This window comes from Ochlerotatus camptorhynchus, unplaced genomic scaffold (genome assembly GCF_037179485.1).
Source record: "Ochlerotatus camptorhynchus isolate MF236.1 unplaced genomic scaffold, CSIRO-AGI_Acam_v1.1 ptg000330l, whole genome shotgun sequence".
In the NCBI taxonomy this organism is placed as follows: Eukaryota; Metazoa; Arthropoda; class Insecta; order Diptera; family Culicidae; genus Ochlerotatus; species Ochlerotatus camptorhynchus.
The window spans coordinates 15,464,479-15,483,585 of record NW_027040818.1 but is presented as its reverse complement, the minus strand read 5'-3'; the positions used below and the strand labels follow the sequence as shown (position 1 = coordinate 15,483,585).

At 43.2% G+C, this 19,107-nt stretch overlaps 1 protein-coding gene across 1 annotated transcript in view; it reads left to right on the top strand.

The window, feature by feature from the left end:
• Positions 1–19,107, top strand: part of LOC135708675 (plasma kallikrein-like) — a 48,288-nt gene that overhangs the window by 20,329 nt on the left and 8,852 nt on the right. Inside the window, exon 4 of the mRNA XM_065230777.1 lies at positions 4,360–5,153. Within this exon, the coding sequence (XP_065086849.1) occupies positions 4,360–5,153 (794 nt within the window). The remainder of the gene's footprint in view (positions 1–4,359; positions 5,154–19,107) is intronic.

The following is a 19,107-nucleotide window of genomic DNA, read 5'->3' as shown; positions in this document are numbered from 1 at the left end:
GTCGTACCCGGCGCAACCTCAGTTGAGTTTCACTGTTTCTCTGATGCGTCGATATTAGCATATGGTGCCACAGTCTACGTGCGAAGCGAAGAAAGGAATGGCACTGTTACCGTTCATCTACTAACATCAAAGTCGAATGTCGCTCCTCTAAAGGTACAGTCATTGCCACGCTTGGAGTAGTGTGGCGCACTCTTAGCAGCACAGCTTTGGGAGAAGGTATTGGGTGCCACGAACACGGAAGCTGAAGTCACTTCTAGACGGACTCGACATGCGTGCTGCAATGGATTAAATCATGGACTACTTTCGTGGCAAATAGGGTTTCCAAAATCCAAACTTTGACGGAAGGCTGTAACTGGAGTCACGTGTCGGAGAAGACTAACCCTGCAGATTTAATCTCTCGAGGCATTCTTCCAAACGAAATACTGAACAACGAATTCTGGTGGAGTGGGCCAAGCTGGTTGAAAAAACCAAAGGAACAATGGATATCGGACCCAACCGTACAACAATATCCCCTAGAAATGTGGAAGACAGCCGTTCCAAGTACGGCAGAGAAGACTTCTTTTGTTTCGGATTATGTTCTCAAGTTTTCGGATTATAACAAGCTTTTGCGATCTACAGCTGGCTACTGGCTACGACTGATTGCGACTCTACATAAGAGCGGAACATGGAATAGAGGTTTTCTGATGTTTTTAGAAGTGCAACAAGCGGAGGAACTGCTCGTACGACAAGTCCAACTGGAACACTTTTCCGTGGAGATTACGGCGTTGAAGGCTGGCAGCTCGGTAGCTCGAAACTCACCGTTGCGGTGGTTCCATCCACGGATCATGGACGACGGAATTCTCCGTGTTGGTGGAAGGTTCACCCATTCAGATGAATCTCACTCAGCGAAACACCCCATGGTTCTTCCAGCGAAACATCATCTAACTGAGCTGATTTTGCGTCATTATCATCTTAAATTGCTTCATGCTGAACCTCAACTTCTGATTGCTGCAGTAAGACTACGGTTATGGCCACTCGGTGGCAGAAATGTAGCCAGAAAAATAGTGCATCGTTGTTTACGTTGTTTTCGAGCAAAACCAACTCGCATTGAACAGCAAATGGGTGAAATTCCTCCCGCAAGAGTAACTGTTGCAAGGCCTTTTTCTAAAACTGGAATCCAAGGCTGTCCATCTAGAGCACGTTTCCGATCTCTCTACTGAATGTTTCTTGCAAGCATTACGGTGATTCTTTGCCCGGCGTGGTAGATGCACCGACATATACTCGGATAACGGCACTAATTTTGTAGGAGCTAAAAATAAACTAGCGGAATTATTGAATTTGCTGCGAGGTCAAGAACATCGTGAAACCGTTACTAACGAATGCTGTCGAGAAGGTGTACAATGGCATTTTATCCCACCAGGAGCGCCTCATTTCGGCGGTTTGTGGGAGGCTGCTGTGCGGTCGGCGAAATATCATTTGCTTCGTGTCCTTGGAGAAATTCCTATGTCTGCAGAAGATTTCCGCACGTTGCTGGCCCAGGTCGAAGAATGCCTAAATTCTCGGCCACTGACACCCATATCCGATGATCCAGTAGACCTCGAACCACTAACTCCAGCTCATTTTTTAACTGGCGGATCGCTGCAAACGTTACCGGATCCCGATCTTACTTCGACGAACTTGAATAGACTAGATCGTTGGCAGCTAGTACAACGTGAGCTGCAAGATTTCTGGAAGCGTTGGAGAACAGAATATTTGTCGCAGTTACAAAGCCGAACTAAAAATTGAAAATCTCCAGTGAAGATTGTGGAAGGGAGCTTATGTGTCATCGTTGACAGTTTACAACCACCAATGAAATGGAAAATGGGGCGAATTATCCAGGTTCACCCAGGAGCTGATGGTGTGATTAGGGTGGTTACACTGAAGACAACCAATGGAACAATGAAGTGAGCAGTCTTTCCTTTATTTTTAATGTCGGTCTCTGTTCCGCAATCTAGTGCCAATCACCGACGGACATCGATTGCCATCCATTGACGGCAACCGAATGTGCAGGAAGGCAGCTTCCACACCTGCGTAGGATATCGCACCCATTCACAACAACACACATGGGCCGGGACCAACGGCTTTAGTTCCCTTCTGAAGGAAGACGTGACCAGAGATTTTTATGCCTCAGAAAAATCCCACCAACCTCGGCTGGGATTAAACCCAGACCCATTGGGGTGTTAAAAAGCAGTCACGCTTACCACTACACCACCGGCGCCGGCTGGGATGTCATCGTCGAGGATATGACGAATGGTTCCATTTTCAGGCTGCAAATCACTTGCCAAATCATGGCTTTCTTCGCGAACTTGTCTGCAAACACGAACTTGAATCTTCCCGACACATCCCCACGTCCAGACGCGATGTAAAAGTTTTGACCGGGAAGCAGCTTAAAATCGAGTTTGACGTATGTTTCGTCATCGTCAAAACACGGTCGTACAAGAGCCTTGCACGCTTTTTGGCCACAGAATTCTGCTTCATGTGTCAGTTTGGATGTTTACTGGCTTTGTACAACTTGTATCCTTCACTGGCAAGGATGTTCCGCACCGTTTGAAAGTTGGCGTTGAACCATCTGGCCACATCTCGGATCGAAAGACGGGGGTTGGCTTTAACGCACCTCAACACCTTGCTGCGCAGCTGACGATCCCTGGTTCAGTTTTTTCGTAGGTCCGCTGATTCCTTTCCACACTCAGGATTTCCTTGTAGGTTTTGAGCACTCGATAAACTGTTATTTTAGGCATCTTCAGCACTTTAGCCAGCTTGGAACCGGACCACTCCGGATTTTCCAGGTCTTTCTTTCTTTAATTTAGCGTCGGTCTCTGTTCCGCAATCTAGTGCCAATCACCGACGGACATCGATTGCCATCCATTGACGGCAATCGAATGTGCAGGAAGGCAGCTTCCACTCCTGCGTAGAATATCGCACCCATTCAACACACATGGGCCGGGACCAACACGGCTTTACTTCCCTTCCGAAGGAAGACGTGACCAGAGATTTTTATGCCTCAGAAAAATCCCACCGACCTCGGCTGGGATTGAACCCAGACCCATTGGGGTGAGAAATCAGTCACGCTTACCACTACACCACCGGCGCCAACAGATTTTCCAGGTGTTTGTGCACAATATTTTTTTTTCTTTCGAGTTCCATTTGACGTTATTTCTGAACGTGATCGACTATTTGGATCAAACTTGCACCAGTTGTTCTCTATAGAAGTGTAAACAAACCACTGTCAAAGATTTTCGATTCGCAACACTAGCGAGCTAGCGGTGCGCTCTGGGCGTGCCAATTTACTTTTAGTCAGCCATTAAGGTGGGGACGGGGGTGGCTAACTCACTCTAGATTACCATGAGCCTTACGTATGTATCCATTAGGGTGCCTCGCTTTGGTAGCTCTTTTTGAATGTATCCAACTGCTCCTCCGTGCCACCACTGAAACAACCAGCCTTTAGCAGCAGAAAAACTTTTATCGCAATTTCTAGGGTCTCAATCTTAAAACCCACCGATGTTAGCAAATTTAATGCTTCGTCCCGTTTCTTCTCGTCCAGTTGGAATCACCTAACCGAGGGCCAGTTTGTCCGGTATATCAGCTTGTTCAGCTGGAGTGCTTCTGGATCGTCTTCGTTGGTTTGGATTCCACTGCTTGTTATGTTATTCCTTCAAAACAAAACATTTGAACTGTGAAACTAACCGGGTTGCCAAACATCGCATTTCCTCAAACAAACAAAGTCAATCCGTTGGCACGCTCGGCACAGCTGTGGTACGCGTGGGGCACACTAAGAAAGAAGTTGGCACACGATATGTGCGTATAGTGACCACCCCTTGGGGCTAATCTAATTTCTAGATAGAGCTGGAATTACGGCGTAACAGCTTTTGTAAACAATGACTTCTCTCGATGATTTCTATGGCTCTCCCTAGAAAATCGACATCACCATCGAGAAGAGGAAGACTTCTCCTACCCGATGGATGTGTTGGTTTGTGTGGCGTGCCTTTAATTCCGAGAAATCAACAAGAGAAATCATTGTTATTTACAAAGGCTGTTATGCCCTAATTCCAGCTCTATCTAGATTTCAATTATTCAACTCAATTCAAATCATGCCCCATCTTTCAGTTCGATTTCGATCTAGTCATCCAACTGTGCGTCAAAAACATTCTGAAAACAATGTCAATTACATCTGCTATTGGCATTCTGCTCCTCTTCAGCACCATCCCTTGTGTATCACCTAGAACTGATTCCAACCCCTCTCAAAATGTTTCAAACTCATCATCCAGCTCAGGTAATACACAATCCTTCTCCAACCCTGGAAACGATCAATCGTTTCAAGCTTCCCTTTTCCAACCTTAATAGCCGGAAGCTCCCAATGCCGCATCAAGCGAACCGCCCTGTGGGAACAGTGTCTGGAACCGTATCGGATCGTCGGTGGCCAGTCGGCACACATCACCGAAGCGCCCTACCAGGTCGCAATCCGTCGAATACAGTTCCCAACGCTGTCGGTGTGGCGCAGCAATATCATATGCGGTGGATCGCTCATCGGACCACGTCTGATCCTTACTGCGGCTCACTGCTTCTCATCGAGCCTGATAAATCCCAACTGGTACCGGGTGACCATGGGAAGCACATTCCGAACGAGATCCACTTCCGGTGCTCAGGTTCGCAGCGTCGAGCAAGTGATTGTGCATCCGAACTTCCGCCTGAATCCGGTGGTTAAGAACGATATCGCGCTGGTGGTGTTGGACGAGAAGGTGGAGGAGTCCATTTCCGTGAAGTTTGTAGAACTCACTTCGAAGTCTGTGGAGGATAATATGGTTTGCTTGATCACCGGATGGGGCAGACAGGACTTTTACAACGCCACCAAGCCCATCTGTATGATGAAGGCAACGATTCCGATTCTGAATTTGGACGAATGTCGCCGGAGGTCAACGTTGCCGATCGCTGATGGATTTTTCTGTGCTGGGTATTTCGACGGCGGAATCGATGCCTGCAGTGGAGACTCGGGTGGGCCACTCGTTTGCAACGGCGTGCAGTATGGCATTGTTAGCTTTGGACGTGGATGTGCCGAGAAGAATCACCCGGGAGTCTACACTGACGTGTATCAACATTTGGAATGGATCTCAAGGGAATCTGTCAATGGTGCCAGTACGGTAGGATGGTTCCTGTCTGGATTTCTTGTGATGACCTTCATTATCCTAATATGAACCGAAACCTTAAGGTGATACGAGCCAGAAGCCTGAACTTTGATGCCACTTTGCATTTTCCAGGGGACAGTTATTTGCTACCGGAAAACCAACAGTAACAAAGTAGCAAAGAAATAGCAATAGTATTCGAGATTGAGTCCCTAGAAAACTCGAAGTGGTACATGCAAGTGCCTATAATTTGAGGACGCTGGATCGTATCACCTTAACCGCTACATAATTTATAACATGAAAATTACCAATCTTACCCCACACCCAGCCCGCTTTCCGAAGCGCACGCTGAAATCCTTCCCGTGCGTCACATTTTATCTATTCATATCCTGCTTCGAAAATTGGATTAAAATTCCTTCTGGGAGTACTTTCCGTCTATTATACTTCTGCCGTTCCCACCCGACAGACCCAGAGTTGCTGCGGGAGCACACAACAGACCATGATATGGCTGCTTCCGTTCGGAAGATGATCCGAAAATCCTGGAGGCAACACAAAAGGGGCAGAAATTTATATGCCAAAGATCACGCGTCGATAATACCTCCCCCCCTCCCCTGTGTCGCCCCCTCCTCAAGGTATATGATTGGCTTTATGACCATAAGAGACAAGCTGCGTTGGCGAGATTGGATGCCGGAAGAAACATCCACCAACACCGATTCAGTGGTGGTACGGAGGAGGACACGTATCGGGTCGATTTTGGTTTTTCTCTTCCGCCTTTAGCTGTCGTCGGACTTGTCTGGTTCACGTTGGTTTTCTTTACTGGGAATATGCACACCCCAATGCTGCTGGGTTTTATCTGGTACTGAGTTCGTGATTTTCCCACGTGGAATGGCATTGAGGGAGGTGAATACAGATTGGGCAGTTTAATGGTAGCATGAGGTGTATGGAGAGAAAATGTTTGGTTTGTAAGTGACGTGAGAAAATTTAGCACATCGTTGCAACAATATTTGGTGAGACGTTGAAGTAGGACTGCATCGTTCGAAATCGTACTGCTAGCAGTACGCATCGAAAGTATTAGAGAGGAGCGGACTATAGTCGCCATATTCATAGTCTGGCGGATAGAATATCGATCTATCAAAATGCGGAACCAATTCAATATATTGTAGACCAACAATTGAAAAGGTACAATCAACTTTTATAAACAAAACGTTGATTATTCTTCCCTCGCCAATCGTACGCAAATTACCAGCATCATCGAATAAGGGAAACTTTCCCCAACCCAAAGATGGTGTTAGTTTGCGTAGGCGAGCCTTGAATCACGAGAAAACGGTTTCCGAAGTTTTGTTCGCAATAGCTGATGTGCTCTTTTCTGTTGTTGGTCTTGATTTGCTCGATTGGTTCCGCTATTTGACAGCTCAATTGGTTCCCGAGATTCTATCCGACAGACTATGAATATGGCGACTATAGAGCGGACTGGCTGATTTTGAGTCAAACGAACTGTCAAAGCCAGAGCCAATCGAGCAGCGCCTATCTTGATTGCATTGGCAGTGTTGCTAGAAATCACGTAGGTGACCAAGGCAGTTTGTTTTGAATCCTCTCCTCTCTTATACTAGACCCTCTCTAGTATAAGGTAATGATTCGACAGTGAGCATAACGGCGCCGGTGGTGTAGTGGTAAGCGTGATTACCTCTCACCCCAACAGGCCTGGGTTGAATCCCAGTCGGCGCCGCCGGGATGTTCTGAGACATAACATCTCTGATCACGCCTTCCTTCGGATGGGAAGTAAAGCCGTTAGTCCCCGGTTCATGAGTTGATGGGTCGATAGGTAGGGTCCAGTGTGGGAGCTGTCTTCCTAGCACGTCGGTAGCATTGGTGCTCAGCACGGAAAACAAGATCGACGGAAAAAACAAACCAAAGGAAAAAAAAAAAAAGACAGTGAGCATGCATAAGGGCGTAAACGCGATGATCGATTCTCTTCGTCTATTTTCTCATTTGTTAATAACTCGCTAGAATTACCGTTTCTCGGTGCGTTTGTTGTTGCTTTTGATAGCTAATATAACCTGTTACAACTCTGCATTGAACAAATTCTAGAAATGTTTTTCGCTTAGCTTTAGCAATGTAAACATAAAATCGATGAAGAGAATCGATCATCGCGTATACGCCCTTATGCATTCTCACTGTTAAATTGCGAATTTTTATGCTAAACGGGTGATAACTAAAAAATGAGAAAATTCATTTGGGCTCAAGAAAAATGTTTGAGGAATGAAAGAGTGATTAAATTATTTTTTTTTATTTCTACAAAACAAATTTAATAAACATTTGAATAAGGTCCGTTATCAGCTCTTTGACGTAGCTTAGCCATGATGTGAGCACCTGAGCGTTTTACAGCATTTAAATCGATTCTTGGCCCTCCAATTGTTTTTATACACCAGTTTACGTCTGTGTGATATTTTCAAAGAAATTGAATCAATATTTTCTTCAAACATTAATTTTAGTACATAGAAATTCCTCGCTCCAATATTGCGATATATGACACATCTTCTAAGCGACTTTAACATGGTCAGAACACATGGTAATCTAGTCACATAGAAATATTGAGTGAAAACCCAAAACATGATAACTTCAAAAAAATATAACTCGAAAACGAGTAAAAATTCAACACTGATTTTTTGATATGCTGTGTAAAAAATCCTAAATTTCCAAGGCAAAATATAAAATCATATTGCACCCTCTGTCTACAAACCTTAATTACCTTTCATTTGAAATCTTGATCTTTGCAACCCGTCCAGTGGTTGAAAGTTTTTAATTTTTTGAAAAAAAGTCATTTTTGAAAAAAAGATTTTTGGACCACCCTTAAATGGAAATGGTCACCCTAATGACAAAATAAAAACATGGGTCTAATATTTTGTGAAAAGAAACAAAACTACCAATTTTTACGAAATTTTGAGAACCACTATATCGTTTTGCTATGGAATGGCTGTATATATAGGGGAAATGGATGTAATGTCGGTCTAAATGCCCCTAATTTGGGCCCGTACATAAATTCAGCAATCGAATAAATTTTCAATGGCGACCAAAAATATCCATAAGTACCGTCTCAATGACGCATTCATCTAGATAAAATTGATAAATAGCAGATTTTTAGCGATGGGCCCAATCTTAGATCCATAGGCCAACATAAGAGCCATTTCCTCTATATATTTGTTATTTTACTAACATTTTCAATACTGATCCTACTTTAAATTAAGAATTTGACATATATTTTTTTTTGTTTCAAAAGTGGCTGTTCATAAACTACGTAGACCAAGGGGTAAGTCACTCAGCACATTGTGCCGAAATTAGGTTTGGCACAGCTTCGGCACATCCATTGGAATACCTCCGGCATACCTTCGGCACACCTTCGGCACAATCTCGTAAGCATTAGGCTGTTGTAAATTAAATGGGAGTACTGCTGGATAGCTGTCATCGAAGTTGTTCACAACATTACGTGTAATTTGACTGTATATTCAGGAACGTCCTCTAATTGAATATACCAGAGGAACTCAGACCAGCAGTTCACTTATAGATCTAAATACGAAATGTAGGTTCTAGAGTGGGGCCTCCCTTAGCTCAGTCGGTAAAGGCGCAGCTACAAAGCAAGACCATGCTGGAGGTGGCTGGGTTCAATTCCCGGTCCGGTCTAGGAATTTTTCGGGTTGGAAAATTTCTCGACTTCCCTGGGCATAGAAGTATGATTGGACTTGCCACACAATTATACCAATGCAAAAATGGTACAGGCATCGAAAGCTCTCAATTAATAACTGTGGAAGTGCATCTAGAACACTAAGTTGAGAGCACGCAATAAGCTAATATGCGATATGCAATAAGCTTGAAATGCGAAGAAGAAGAAGAAGAAGAAGGTTCTAGAGTGGGCTCAAAATAAAGAGGCAGTTCTTCAGCTTTTCGACCCTTAATTCAAACAATGATGCAACTCACACAAAACAAACTACAGAAGTCATATTCATCATCCTCTGTACAACGGCAAACCGACATGACATGAGTTTTCATACAAATTACCACGAAATTTCTGCTCAAAGCACACTACCGACATCTGTCTCCGTGTTCGCGGAAAACGTTGATCTAAGCCACGGGGCCTTATTACGGGTGTCACTACACGGTGATTAGGAAGTGATACTCAGAATAAGAGCCATGATTGCCGTAAAAATCAAATAGGAACCACTTCACCGTGACGACAAGTGACAAGTTTTCACCATGAAGTGACATCCGTAATAAGCCCCACGAACACCGGTGCAAAATGTTTGAGTTGGTTCGTGTCTGATCTATTTTGGACAAGTTATTTTTATCTAGATGAAAAGTTTCTATGGTTTTGACAGATGGGATCGCTGCACATTTGAATCGACCGTTATAGATTTTCAAGCGAAAGTTAAGTTTAAGTTTCATGTCGGTTTGTCGGTGCTCTATAGTCGGGGTCCAACAATGTTCCCCACCGGTTCCATCTCTTTCCGACGGCTGATAGACCGTTGTTTTGACGTAAGACTACGTCTGTGATTTCTATATGGGGGTACACTTTGCGAAAATTGAAAATGAAACATGTAACAAAATTATGAAAGATTTTGAACGTTAATAACTCAGCTGCCCCTGGACCAATTTCAATAATTTAATCACCAATCGATCAGAAATATTTCTACGCATCTGAATAAATTCAATACTTTATCATTTATCAAAGTGTCACTGTTGAAAATTGCACGAATGTGCGACTTTTGCTATGATAGTTAAAATTGTTACTGATTGCCTGCGAAAAGCGATTCCCCACACACAGATTTCAAAGTTGAATTCCATCCGGTCTCACCAAACGGTGTTTATTCAATCACCGCGTGGTGAGTGGTGGTGTTCTCCAAGACACAACGAAGCAAGCTGCAGCCCACATGAGCATCCATAGAAGGTAGAAGAAGCCGCACCGCTATTGATCAGAATCAGTAGCTCTTCGTGAGTACTGTGGGCTATCTATGTCAAGCGCGTCATAATAAAGAGTATAAACAGAGAAAACCCCGCTCAAGTTCCTATTCCTACACAAAACCCAATCCTGCTGCAGTTAACAAATAAGATTTATTATATAAGACCACGTAGTCCTACGTCACCATTGCGTACAACTCCTTATGGCTGTCTCTTGTAGATTTTCACATCACGATAGGCTAGGTTTCTGGTCTGTCTTTGAGACATTATAAAATCCTAAAACACAGGACTTTTATCATCCTATGAACATAAAATACCAACACCCGCCACTTCCCCCGTCATCCTCAATACGATTTGTCCTTGCAATTTCAAACCAAAACATTCAAGGTGTCAGAAATACCGGGTTGCCGGGATGGATATTTTACAAACAATTGCAGCTTGCCCTATGACCGACTAAATCGGCACACGTGTGGCACATTGACAAACAAGATGACCCAGAATTGGTGTGTGGAGTGACCTACCCCTTGACGTAGACCGTTTTTGAGAGGTTGTAGACCCCCTCTCACCCCTGCGTAGGGTAGGGTTTTTTTTTATTTGAGTGGACCGTATACAATCATCAATCCTCGCTATCTCCCCTCCCAAGTGCCTACATGGTTTATGCACAGCCCTTAGTTACAATTTATGACCTTCAAATGTATCGAAGCATATACTTAAAAATTGAATTGCTGTGAAATAATTTTATGACTTTTTTTTAATAGTTTCAGGTACACATGACCCTCCGTGTTTTATAACCCAGACAACCAGAAGTCGTGTTTTGCTACAGCTTAAGTCAAAATCGCATATAAGAATGGCATGTATCGCATTATGATTACGTTTAATCGTATAGAATGCAAATTTCCGACCTATATGCGATGATTCAATTTTCCGTCGTGTCTGTATCACAAATTAAATCGGATTACATCGTAAGACTTTTCAAAGTGAATTTGTTATAACAGATTAAATCGTATATGATGTTAAATCTACTCGTTTAAAATGAAATTAAAATTTGCACGTATATGACCTCCACTTTTGTACGTATAAGCCATTTCTTTGCATTCTCTACGATTTTTTGGTTTGTATATATGTTTGTATATTACGAAAACAACTTTGAATGTACGTGCATTCTGGTTGTCTGGGAAATAATCGTACTCGTAGATTTTACTTTCAATGTCGTTAAAACAATTCCTGGGCTACATCAACGTGCTACAGAAAAAAATCACGTGTTTATTAAAGGGTGTCCGACATCAAATTGCATCACGGAAAAAAACGCTTTAGAAAATTACCCATTGGGTATTTCTCTTGAAAATTTGCGTAGAAGTAGTTTAGAGTGTATTGTTTACGCTGTATGTATATCGCTGTCAGTTTATCGAAAGCTGGAAAAAATGGCGTCACCCGAAAAGCAACGCCACGAATTGATTTTGCGCAAGCACCTGGAAAATCCTCAACTCTCTCATCGGGACATCGGAAAACAACTCGGAATCGTGCAGTCAACGGTGAGTCGTGTGATTAAACGTTACTACAAAACTCTGAGCATTGAACGGAAGGAGAATTGCAGTCAAAATGGATGTTCTATTAGTGATCAGGATCACAAGCGTGTCGTGAAAGTGTTTAAGCGGAATCCCAATGCTTCGGTCAGGGATATGGCCAAAAAGTTGAATCTGTCCAAGTCTTTCGTTCAGAGAACCAAGGACCGGGAGGGACTGCATACGTACAAAGTGCAGAAGGCTCCAAATCGTGACGAACGGCAAAATACGGTGGGAAAGTCACGGGCCCGGAAACTGGACACCCAGATGCTGTCGAAGGTGGACTTTCGGCAACTTCCGGGGCTACTGTTCTTCACCACCCAGCACAAGGTTGATGTTCCGGAGGAAGTAAGGAAGCAGAAACTTTCAAAGTTTGCCAAGAAATACATGATTTGGCAAGCGATCTAATCTGCTCATGTGTGTCGTGGGGCCTCATAGCCTGGTCAGTAAAGTCACGGTATTACCAAGCTGGAGGCGGCGGGTTCGATTCCCGTTTCGGTCGAGGGAATCTTTCGGGTTGGAAATTTTCTCGACTTCCCTGGGCATAGAGTATCATTTTGCTTGCCACACAATATACAAATTCATGCATTGGTATTGGCATCGAAAGATCTCAATTAATAACTGTGGACGTGCATTTAGACCACTAAGTTGAGAGCACGCAATAAGCTAATATGCACTAAGCAATAAGCTTGAAATGCGAATAAGAAGAAGAAGAAAGAAGAAGAATCTGCTCATGTGGCAAACAGAGTGCACCGTTCGTTACTACCGGGACTATAAACGGGGAGATCTACCTCAAGGAGTGTTTTCAGAAGCGTCTGCTTCCTCTGTTGAAGCAACACGAGGGCCCTACGATCTTTTGGCCGAATCTAGCTTCGTGCCACTATTTAAATGTTGTCCTGGAGTGGTACGAAGCCAACGGGGTCACTTTCGTACCCAAGGTCATGAACCCCCCCCCCCCCCCACCAACGCACCGGAACTAAGGCGCATCGAAAAATACTGGTCTATTATGAAGCAGGCACTACGGAAGCATCCCAAGGAGGTCAAATCTGAGCGAGACATTAAGAAAAAGTGGGTTTCCGTATAGAAGAAGCTGCAGCCAGATGTTGTACAGAACCTAATGAGTGGAGTTAAGCGTATGGTGCGAGCGTACGGTTATGGTATTGAAGTTGAATGATATAAATATGCCTAAAGCTTACCAATGGGTTAAATTTTATTGTCTGAATGTTTCAAAAGGATCGGTCAACTAGGTAATTTTCTACAGCGTTTTTTTCCGTGATGCAATTTGATGTGAGACACCCTTTATGAATGTGAAATAATTCGGGCGTTAACACTTCGAATACGATGCCTCCAAAAAGCGGGTAATGGCAAGTTAACAATGGTACTACTTAGCCATTTCTAGATGAATTTGAAAAATTGTGGTATCTCTTGAATTCCTAGGGTCTGTAGGTTATTTTGAACTTAAAAATATTGGAAATAGGGTCGTCTACTTTTTTAAAAGCGAAAAGTGTTCATTAGCTAGCATTTGCTTTCGATTCGCTGTCGGCAGCGTTTTTGCCGCCGAAGAAGCGCGGTTTTTTGTACCGAAAGTGATTTTCAGGTGATAATAAATGCCAAAAACGGAAACCTTAATAGAATTGGTTTGAAACTATTTTTTTGTTTTTTCCAAAGATGTCTGAACTTGTAAATCTAATTTACTGTTCCCTGAAATTAGATCAAGATATCAGACTATCATTGGAATTTCTAATATATTCCCATCTACAAAACTCCCTGAATCCCCCCGAAATTCTCCAAATTCTAGTAGAGCTTCAATGTAGTTCCAAGAACTTCTACAAAATTCCTTGCTGTACTTGGAATTCGCTCAACTTGTACAAAGATCGGTAAACTGCCATAAACTCACTGCCCTTCAAAGAAGCGTCCGGAGGAGAAATCTAAGGTATTTACCCACGATTTGTACAATTGCATATGCTATACTAAATCTAAGGAATATGTTAGTAGAACTTCATTTATTTATAAGGAGAATTTAGAAACTGTATGTTGAATTCCAAGGGAAGGAGCAAATCCAAAGAGATCTTAGAAATAAATTCAGTTCTGAGAATAATACCATTACATTTTTTAGGAGTATGACAAATGAATTCAAAGGTGAGTTCCGGAGAAGCATTTAGCTGAACAAAAAATAAAAATTCCTGAGATAATTCATCCGAAACATCGGGAGAATACTAAGAGTGAACTCAATAGACTGTCCGAGGGTTCAAAGTTCAAAAATCTAAAAAGATACCAGCATACTCAGAAATTATCGTAAACACCCAAGACTTCAGTATGATCATTCTTCTGGAAATATTCAACAGATCAATACGCCACAGGTATGAAGTTCTTCTTCATTTCCCTGAAGCTCTACGAAATTCCTTGATATTCTATGCACTTCCTTGAACTTTCACAAATTCTTTGGAAGATATGTTTTATAAACTTCAACTTGAATTTTTCAAAGAAATCCGGAGAACTCAGTGATCTTTAGAAAAACTGCTGAAAAACTTTCTATTATAATAGAAATTCAGATATTTTCAAGGAAATTCACGGATTCTTGGGACAGTTAAGTAAAGTTCCGGGTACACTGGAACCTCCATTAACAAAGTCTGTTTTTACGCAGAATTACGAAGAAAACTCCCAAATAACGAGTATCTTTACGATTCTGGGAAACTGGGAAATACTGTGCAATAACCCACTATATGAGTATTTTTGAAATCGGAGCGACGTGTGGAGACCAGAATTCCGGAAGTCTAGAAAAAAGCTCGAAAGTTTATGCATTTTCAGGAAAATTCCGGGCTCTCCAGGGACATACTGAAAATTGTAGGAACTCTGACTATGCCATTTTTTAATATCTGACCGCAGTAAATAACAGTCTCGTTTCAAGTTACCCTGTCTACTGGTATCTGTTGGAGGTTCATATTCTCGCTTAAATAAATGACTCCATTGCTTCATTGAAATGAAGAGTTTTGCTTCATTGAAATTTCATTACCGTATATTAAGTTGCTTACCATTCCATTTGATTTCGAGTGAGGTTTGAAACAGCTCTTGTCAATGTCAAAAAAGATAGGTAGGTATCAGCTTTAATTAAATTCCGTCAGCTACAGATGGCTGCTCTCATTTAAGTCGGTTTGCGTCATGAAGTGGTAGAACGGAAGAACATAATCGTTCTCATGGATCGGTGTGGAATCATCATCATCTACCGAATTGTCGTTACGCAAAGTGAAAACGGATAGCCTCACTTGACGAATTCCCACTCCAGGTTAATCTCGAAAGAGAGGAGGTGTGCGTCTTGGAAGAAATTTGCGTTCGGTATATTCACTCCGGCAAGCGTTGTACAAGGTTGAACAAAAGTCATTGGCACTAGGGTAAATGACGACGTCGGCACCCATTCGCTGTTTTCGGCATTGCATTTTGCTTGACATGATAACAAACAGCTTAACAGACAGAGACTGCCGACAATAGTCACACTCACCTGAGAATTTTGGAGCGTTGTAAAAACGTTTTCAAACAGTTTTACACAATTTGTTCGATTGGAATGGATAGAGTAGCAGGCAGCAAATAAATGTAAACAAACGAAACCGCGTCAAATGTGTGCGTGACGCTGAGACAATGCTAATAGAAGCACGGACGCTGCTCAGACTGACGAGAATACGTAAATTCCCCTACTTTAAAGTTTGTCAGACGCTTTTGCCCTCGTCGCTAACCGTTCTGGTTGGCTGCGTGCGTATCGTCGTCTTGCTACGGTGGGATGAGGGTTCATCTTTGGCCCAGACGACCAAAGTTTTCCCTCAAAGGATGTTTCGGGTTAATCGAAGTCTATTAGATGTTGTACTTGATGGTTGTTTGGAAGTTTAAGTATCATAAGTTTGCTCTAAATTGGGGTTTGATTGCGGAAAGAGCTTAAACAACGTTTCCGAAAATCGACTAATGGAAATGGCAGTGTATTAGTTTTCCCATGTTTACCAGCAGTACAATGCAAACCATACCATCGTGTCTTTTTCAGGAAGACATTTACCCCAGTCAAAGTGGCACTAAAGCTTCTGCCTATTGCATTTTCAGACGAAAAACTGCCACAGATACAGAACGAAACCCAGCATATGCTCTGAAACGAAACCAATTCCGAACTCGTAGCTCGTTCCTAATGGATTTCCTTTCATCCGGTTGCCATCGCACATTTTCCATTCACAAAAGCCAAATCCCAACTTCTCCGAAATCGGATTTGTGGATTTCGATCCATGCTACCCACCTTGATGCTTGGAACCGTTGAAATATGCACCCCACCCCACGCCACAAGCAAGGTCTAACTGGATGCTCCAACAATAACCGGTCGAAACAGCAATTATCAGCACCCGGACGGAATCGATGACCCGGATGATGGCCCTGTGCGGTGTCCAATTAATCATTCATTCATTCCGCGAAGCCACCGATGATGATGGGATCCAGTATCGACAGCACGGGGCAACAATAAACAGTTAATCGTGTCAGTTGTTGGACCCTTCCGGGAAATGACCATAAGTGGTTGACCGACACGACTGAAGTTTGGATTATCGGCAATGTTCTCCCCACAAGCGGAAGGAAGGGGTGGATACCCGCATGTGACGGCGATGATAAATTGACCATTCAATAAGGTCATAAACAATTTATTCGAATTCGCCTTCAGACATGACACCGAGGAGCGGTCGTTACTGGGCCGGTACCGTAAAACGGGGGCAAGTAGATCACTTTTTATCGAGAAAAATTCACCCCAAAAAAGGAGCTCTCAAACCTGTACTAGCAAATGCTTTTCTAATGTACGAATTTAGTTTGGAATTGCATTTTTGATATTTTTTTTTCAATTGAAATTAGATTAAAAATGCAAAATTTCAGTCCTCGGGTTGCAGGTTTTTATGGAATGCAATATTCAGAAGCTAGCATCAATACTTGATTTGAATTGGCTGAAGAAGTAACTGAATTTCATCAAAAATAGAGGTTTACGAAAAAACTGCATATTTAGCTGGTAGTTAAAAATACGCCTAAATGTAAGAAATTAACATAAATTGTTCACTTGCATAATTTTTTGATAATACCGTAATCCGAAGGCAAAATTGAGCACTATTTATGGTAATAATTTTCCATGCTTGCGCCAATGACATCCATGAAAAAACCATAACCTGTCGTGGGTTCTGTAATGCGGTAATTCACCCAAAAAGCTGTCACTTACCGAGTGAACTGTTGGATGAAGTTGACCGGAACAGGCAATTATTCTGGATGTGTAAATCTTGTGCGAGCATAATGTCAGACATTCGGCATAGTAAGAACATAAAGGCTGCATATGATGCTGGTCTGGAGAAACAGCTGAGTACTCGTACGGAGTTGCTGGGGAAATTGAAACAGGAGATTCTGGAGGACTTGAAAACTGAAATTCGGTCCAATTTCACGAAGTTGACCAATACTGCTTCCGTCACTCAAGTTTCTTCCAGGCGGTCTGGTTTTATGCGAAGAACCATAGGAAGCCGGCGGTTATTTTCAAGAAATGACTATAATGTACCAAATCTAATGCGTGCTACTGGTGAATCTGTATCTCCAAGCCTAGGCCACTTCACTGTGCCTGTCCCGGTGGAAAAGTTTTGGATTTACCTATCTCGGATTTCTCGTGATGTTACTCCTGAGCAAATTGGTGAGCTAGCCAAAAATCATTTGTCAACCGACGATGTTGATGTTATCCGACTGGTTTCAAAGAACAAAGACGTCAACACCGTGTCTTTCATTTCTTTCAAAGTCGGTGTCTCAGTAGATTTGAAGTCGAAAGGACTTTCGTCCTCTACATGGCTCAAAGGAATGCTATTTCGTAAATTCGTGGACAACCGCAGAGTCGCAAATTTTTGGAAGCCTCAAGGATTGTTACAAATGAACATACCGCAAACAACTCCTCAACACCGCATTTTTATCAACCGATTACCGGGACGCTCACTTGGCACTAGCATTTTGGAAGCCCTGATCTCCTCATCACAGTCGAGCCTCTCCCGCCATCGACCTGCAGTCGTCCCGGTCCTGTGTTTGAGTCCGGAAACGGGGTCTTCCAAAATCCAACCGCAGGCAAGTATGATCGCTTTCTGAATAATTCCGTCCCTGAAACGATTATCACTTCTAGTCGAACTTCAACAATGACCTCCTTCGTGATTGACCCAAATTGGACACCGGGACGCACACCTGCCATATGTGTTATGGAAGCCCCTAATTCATCCATCACAGTCGAGTTATTCCTGCCAGCGACCTCCAGCCGTCCCTGTCCTGTGTTTGGATTTGAAGAAGGGGTCTTCCAAAACCCTATCTCAGGCAAGTACGACGTTATTTCGAACAGCGGATCATTTCCGATAAAAGCACTACCTGCTTTATTAAACTTGACACTCAGACGCACACTTGCCACTACTCTTGTTGAAGCCCCTGATCCTATCATCGCAGTCGAGCCTATGCTGCCAGCGTTCAACAGTCGTCCCAGCCCTGCATTTGAGTTAGGAGAGGGGGTCTTCCAAACTCCAACCGTAGGCAAGTACAATCAGCAAGCAACAACTGCTTTGTCTGAAAAATTCTTTGTTTCCAGAGTGCCATTGTATATTTCTGCTCCTCGACAATTGCGGTCTGTAAATGACATTAACAGTATACCAGAAGCCGAGACGCTCCACAGAAAATTCACCGGAAGAAGCATCCAGATCCTCTGATCTGGTCCTGCCGAAGATTGACGACGTACACCATTATGATGAATCAACTTCTGTTTGTTTACTGGGACGCACTGCCGTTCCCAAGTAACATTGCAAGTTTTATTGAGGTTTTAAAGCATTCTACAAGTCTAAATCAAGGTCTATAGAACCCTCATAAAATCAAAATTGTTACTTGGGTTGGCATCATGAAAACCCCGAGCCCACCGCCACAGTCGAGCCATTTCCGCCAGGGACATGCAGCCGTCCCGGCCCTGTGTGCGGGCCTGGTGAAGCGGTCTTCCAACCACTCGTTTACGGCAAGTATGAACTCGTCCATGTGTTTCAGTTCATCTTCGCTTATGGCCACCACTTCGAGCCTTTCTACGCCAGGTGATCTTTCGCTGCCTGATAGTTCACTGTTCTCTCGTTCGGATCGTGGACAAGTTACCATTGACACGGCTCACACCGAACCCTCTAGCGGTTTACGAGTCTACTATCAGAACACCAGGGGGTTCATGACTAAATTGGACGATGTTTATCTGGCTGCGCTTGACGGGGAATATGACGTTTATGTATTCACTGAAACTTGACTCAGTGCAACTGTTTGGTGACTCTTTCACTGTCTACAGATTAGACCGTAATTCATCCAACAGCATTCGTACTTGAAGTGGTTTGGGTTAAAGTTAGCATCACTTCGTGGAACATCCTCATTGGAGCGGTGTATATTTCTCCTGAACGTCGACATGACTGCAGCACAAT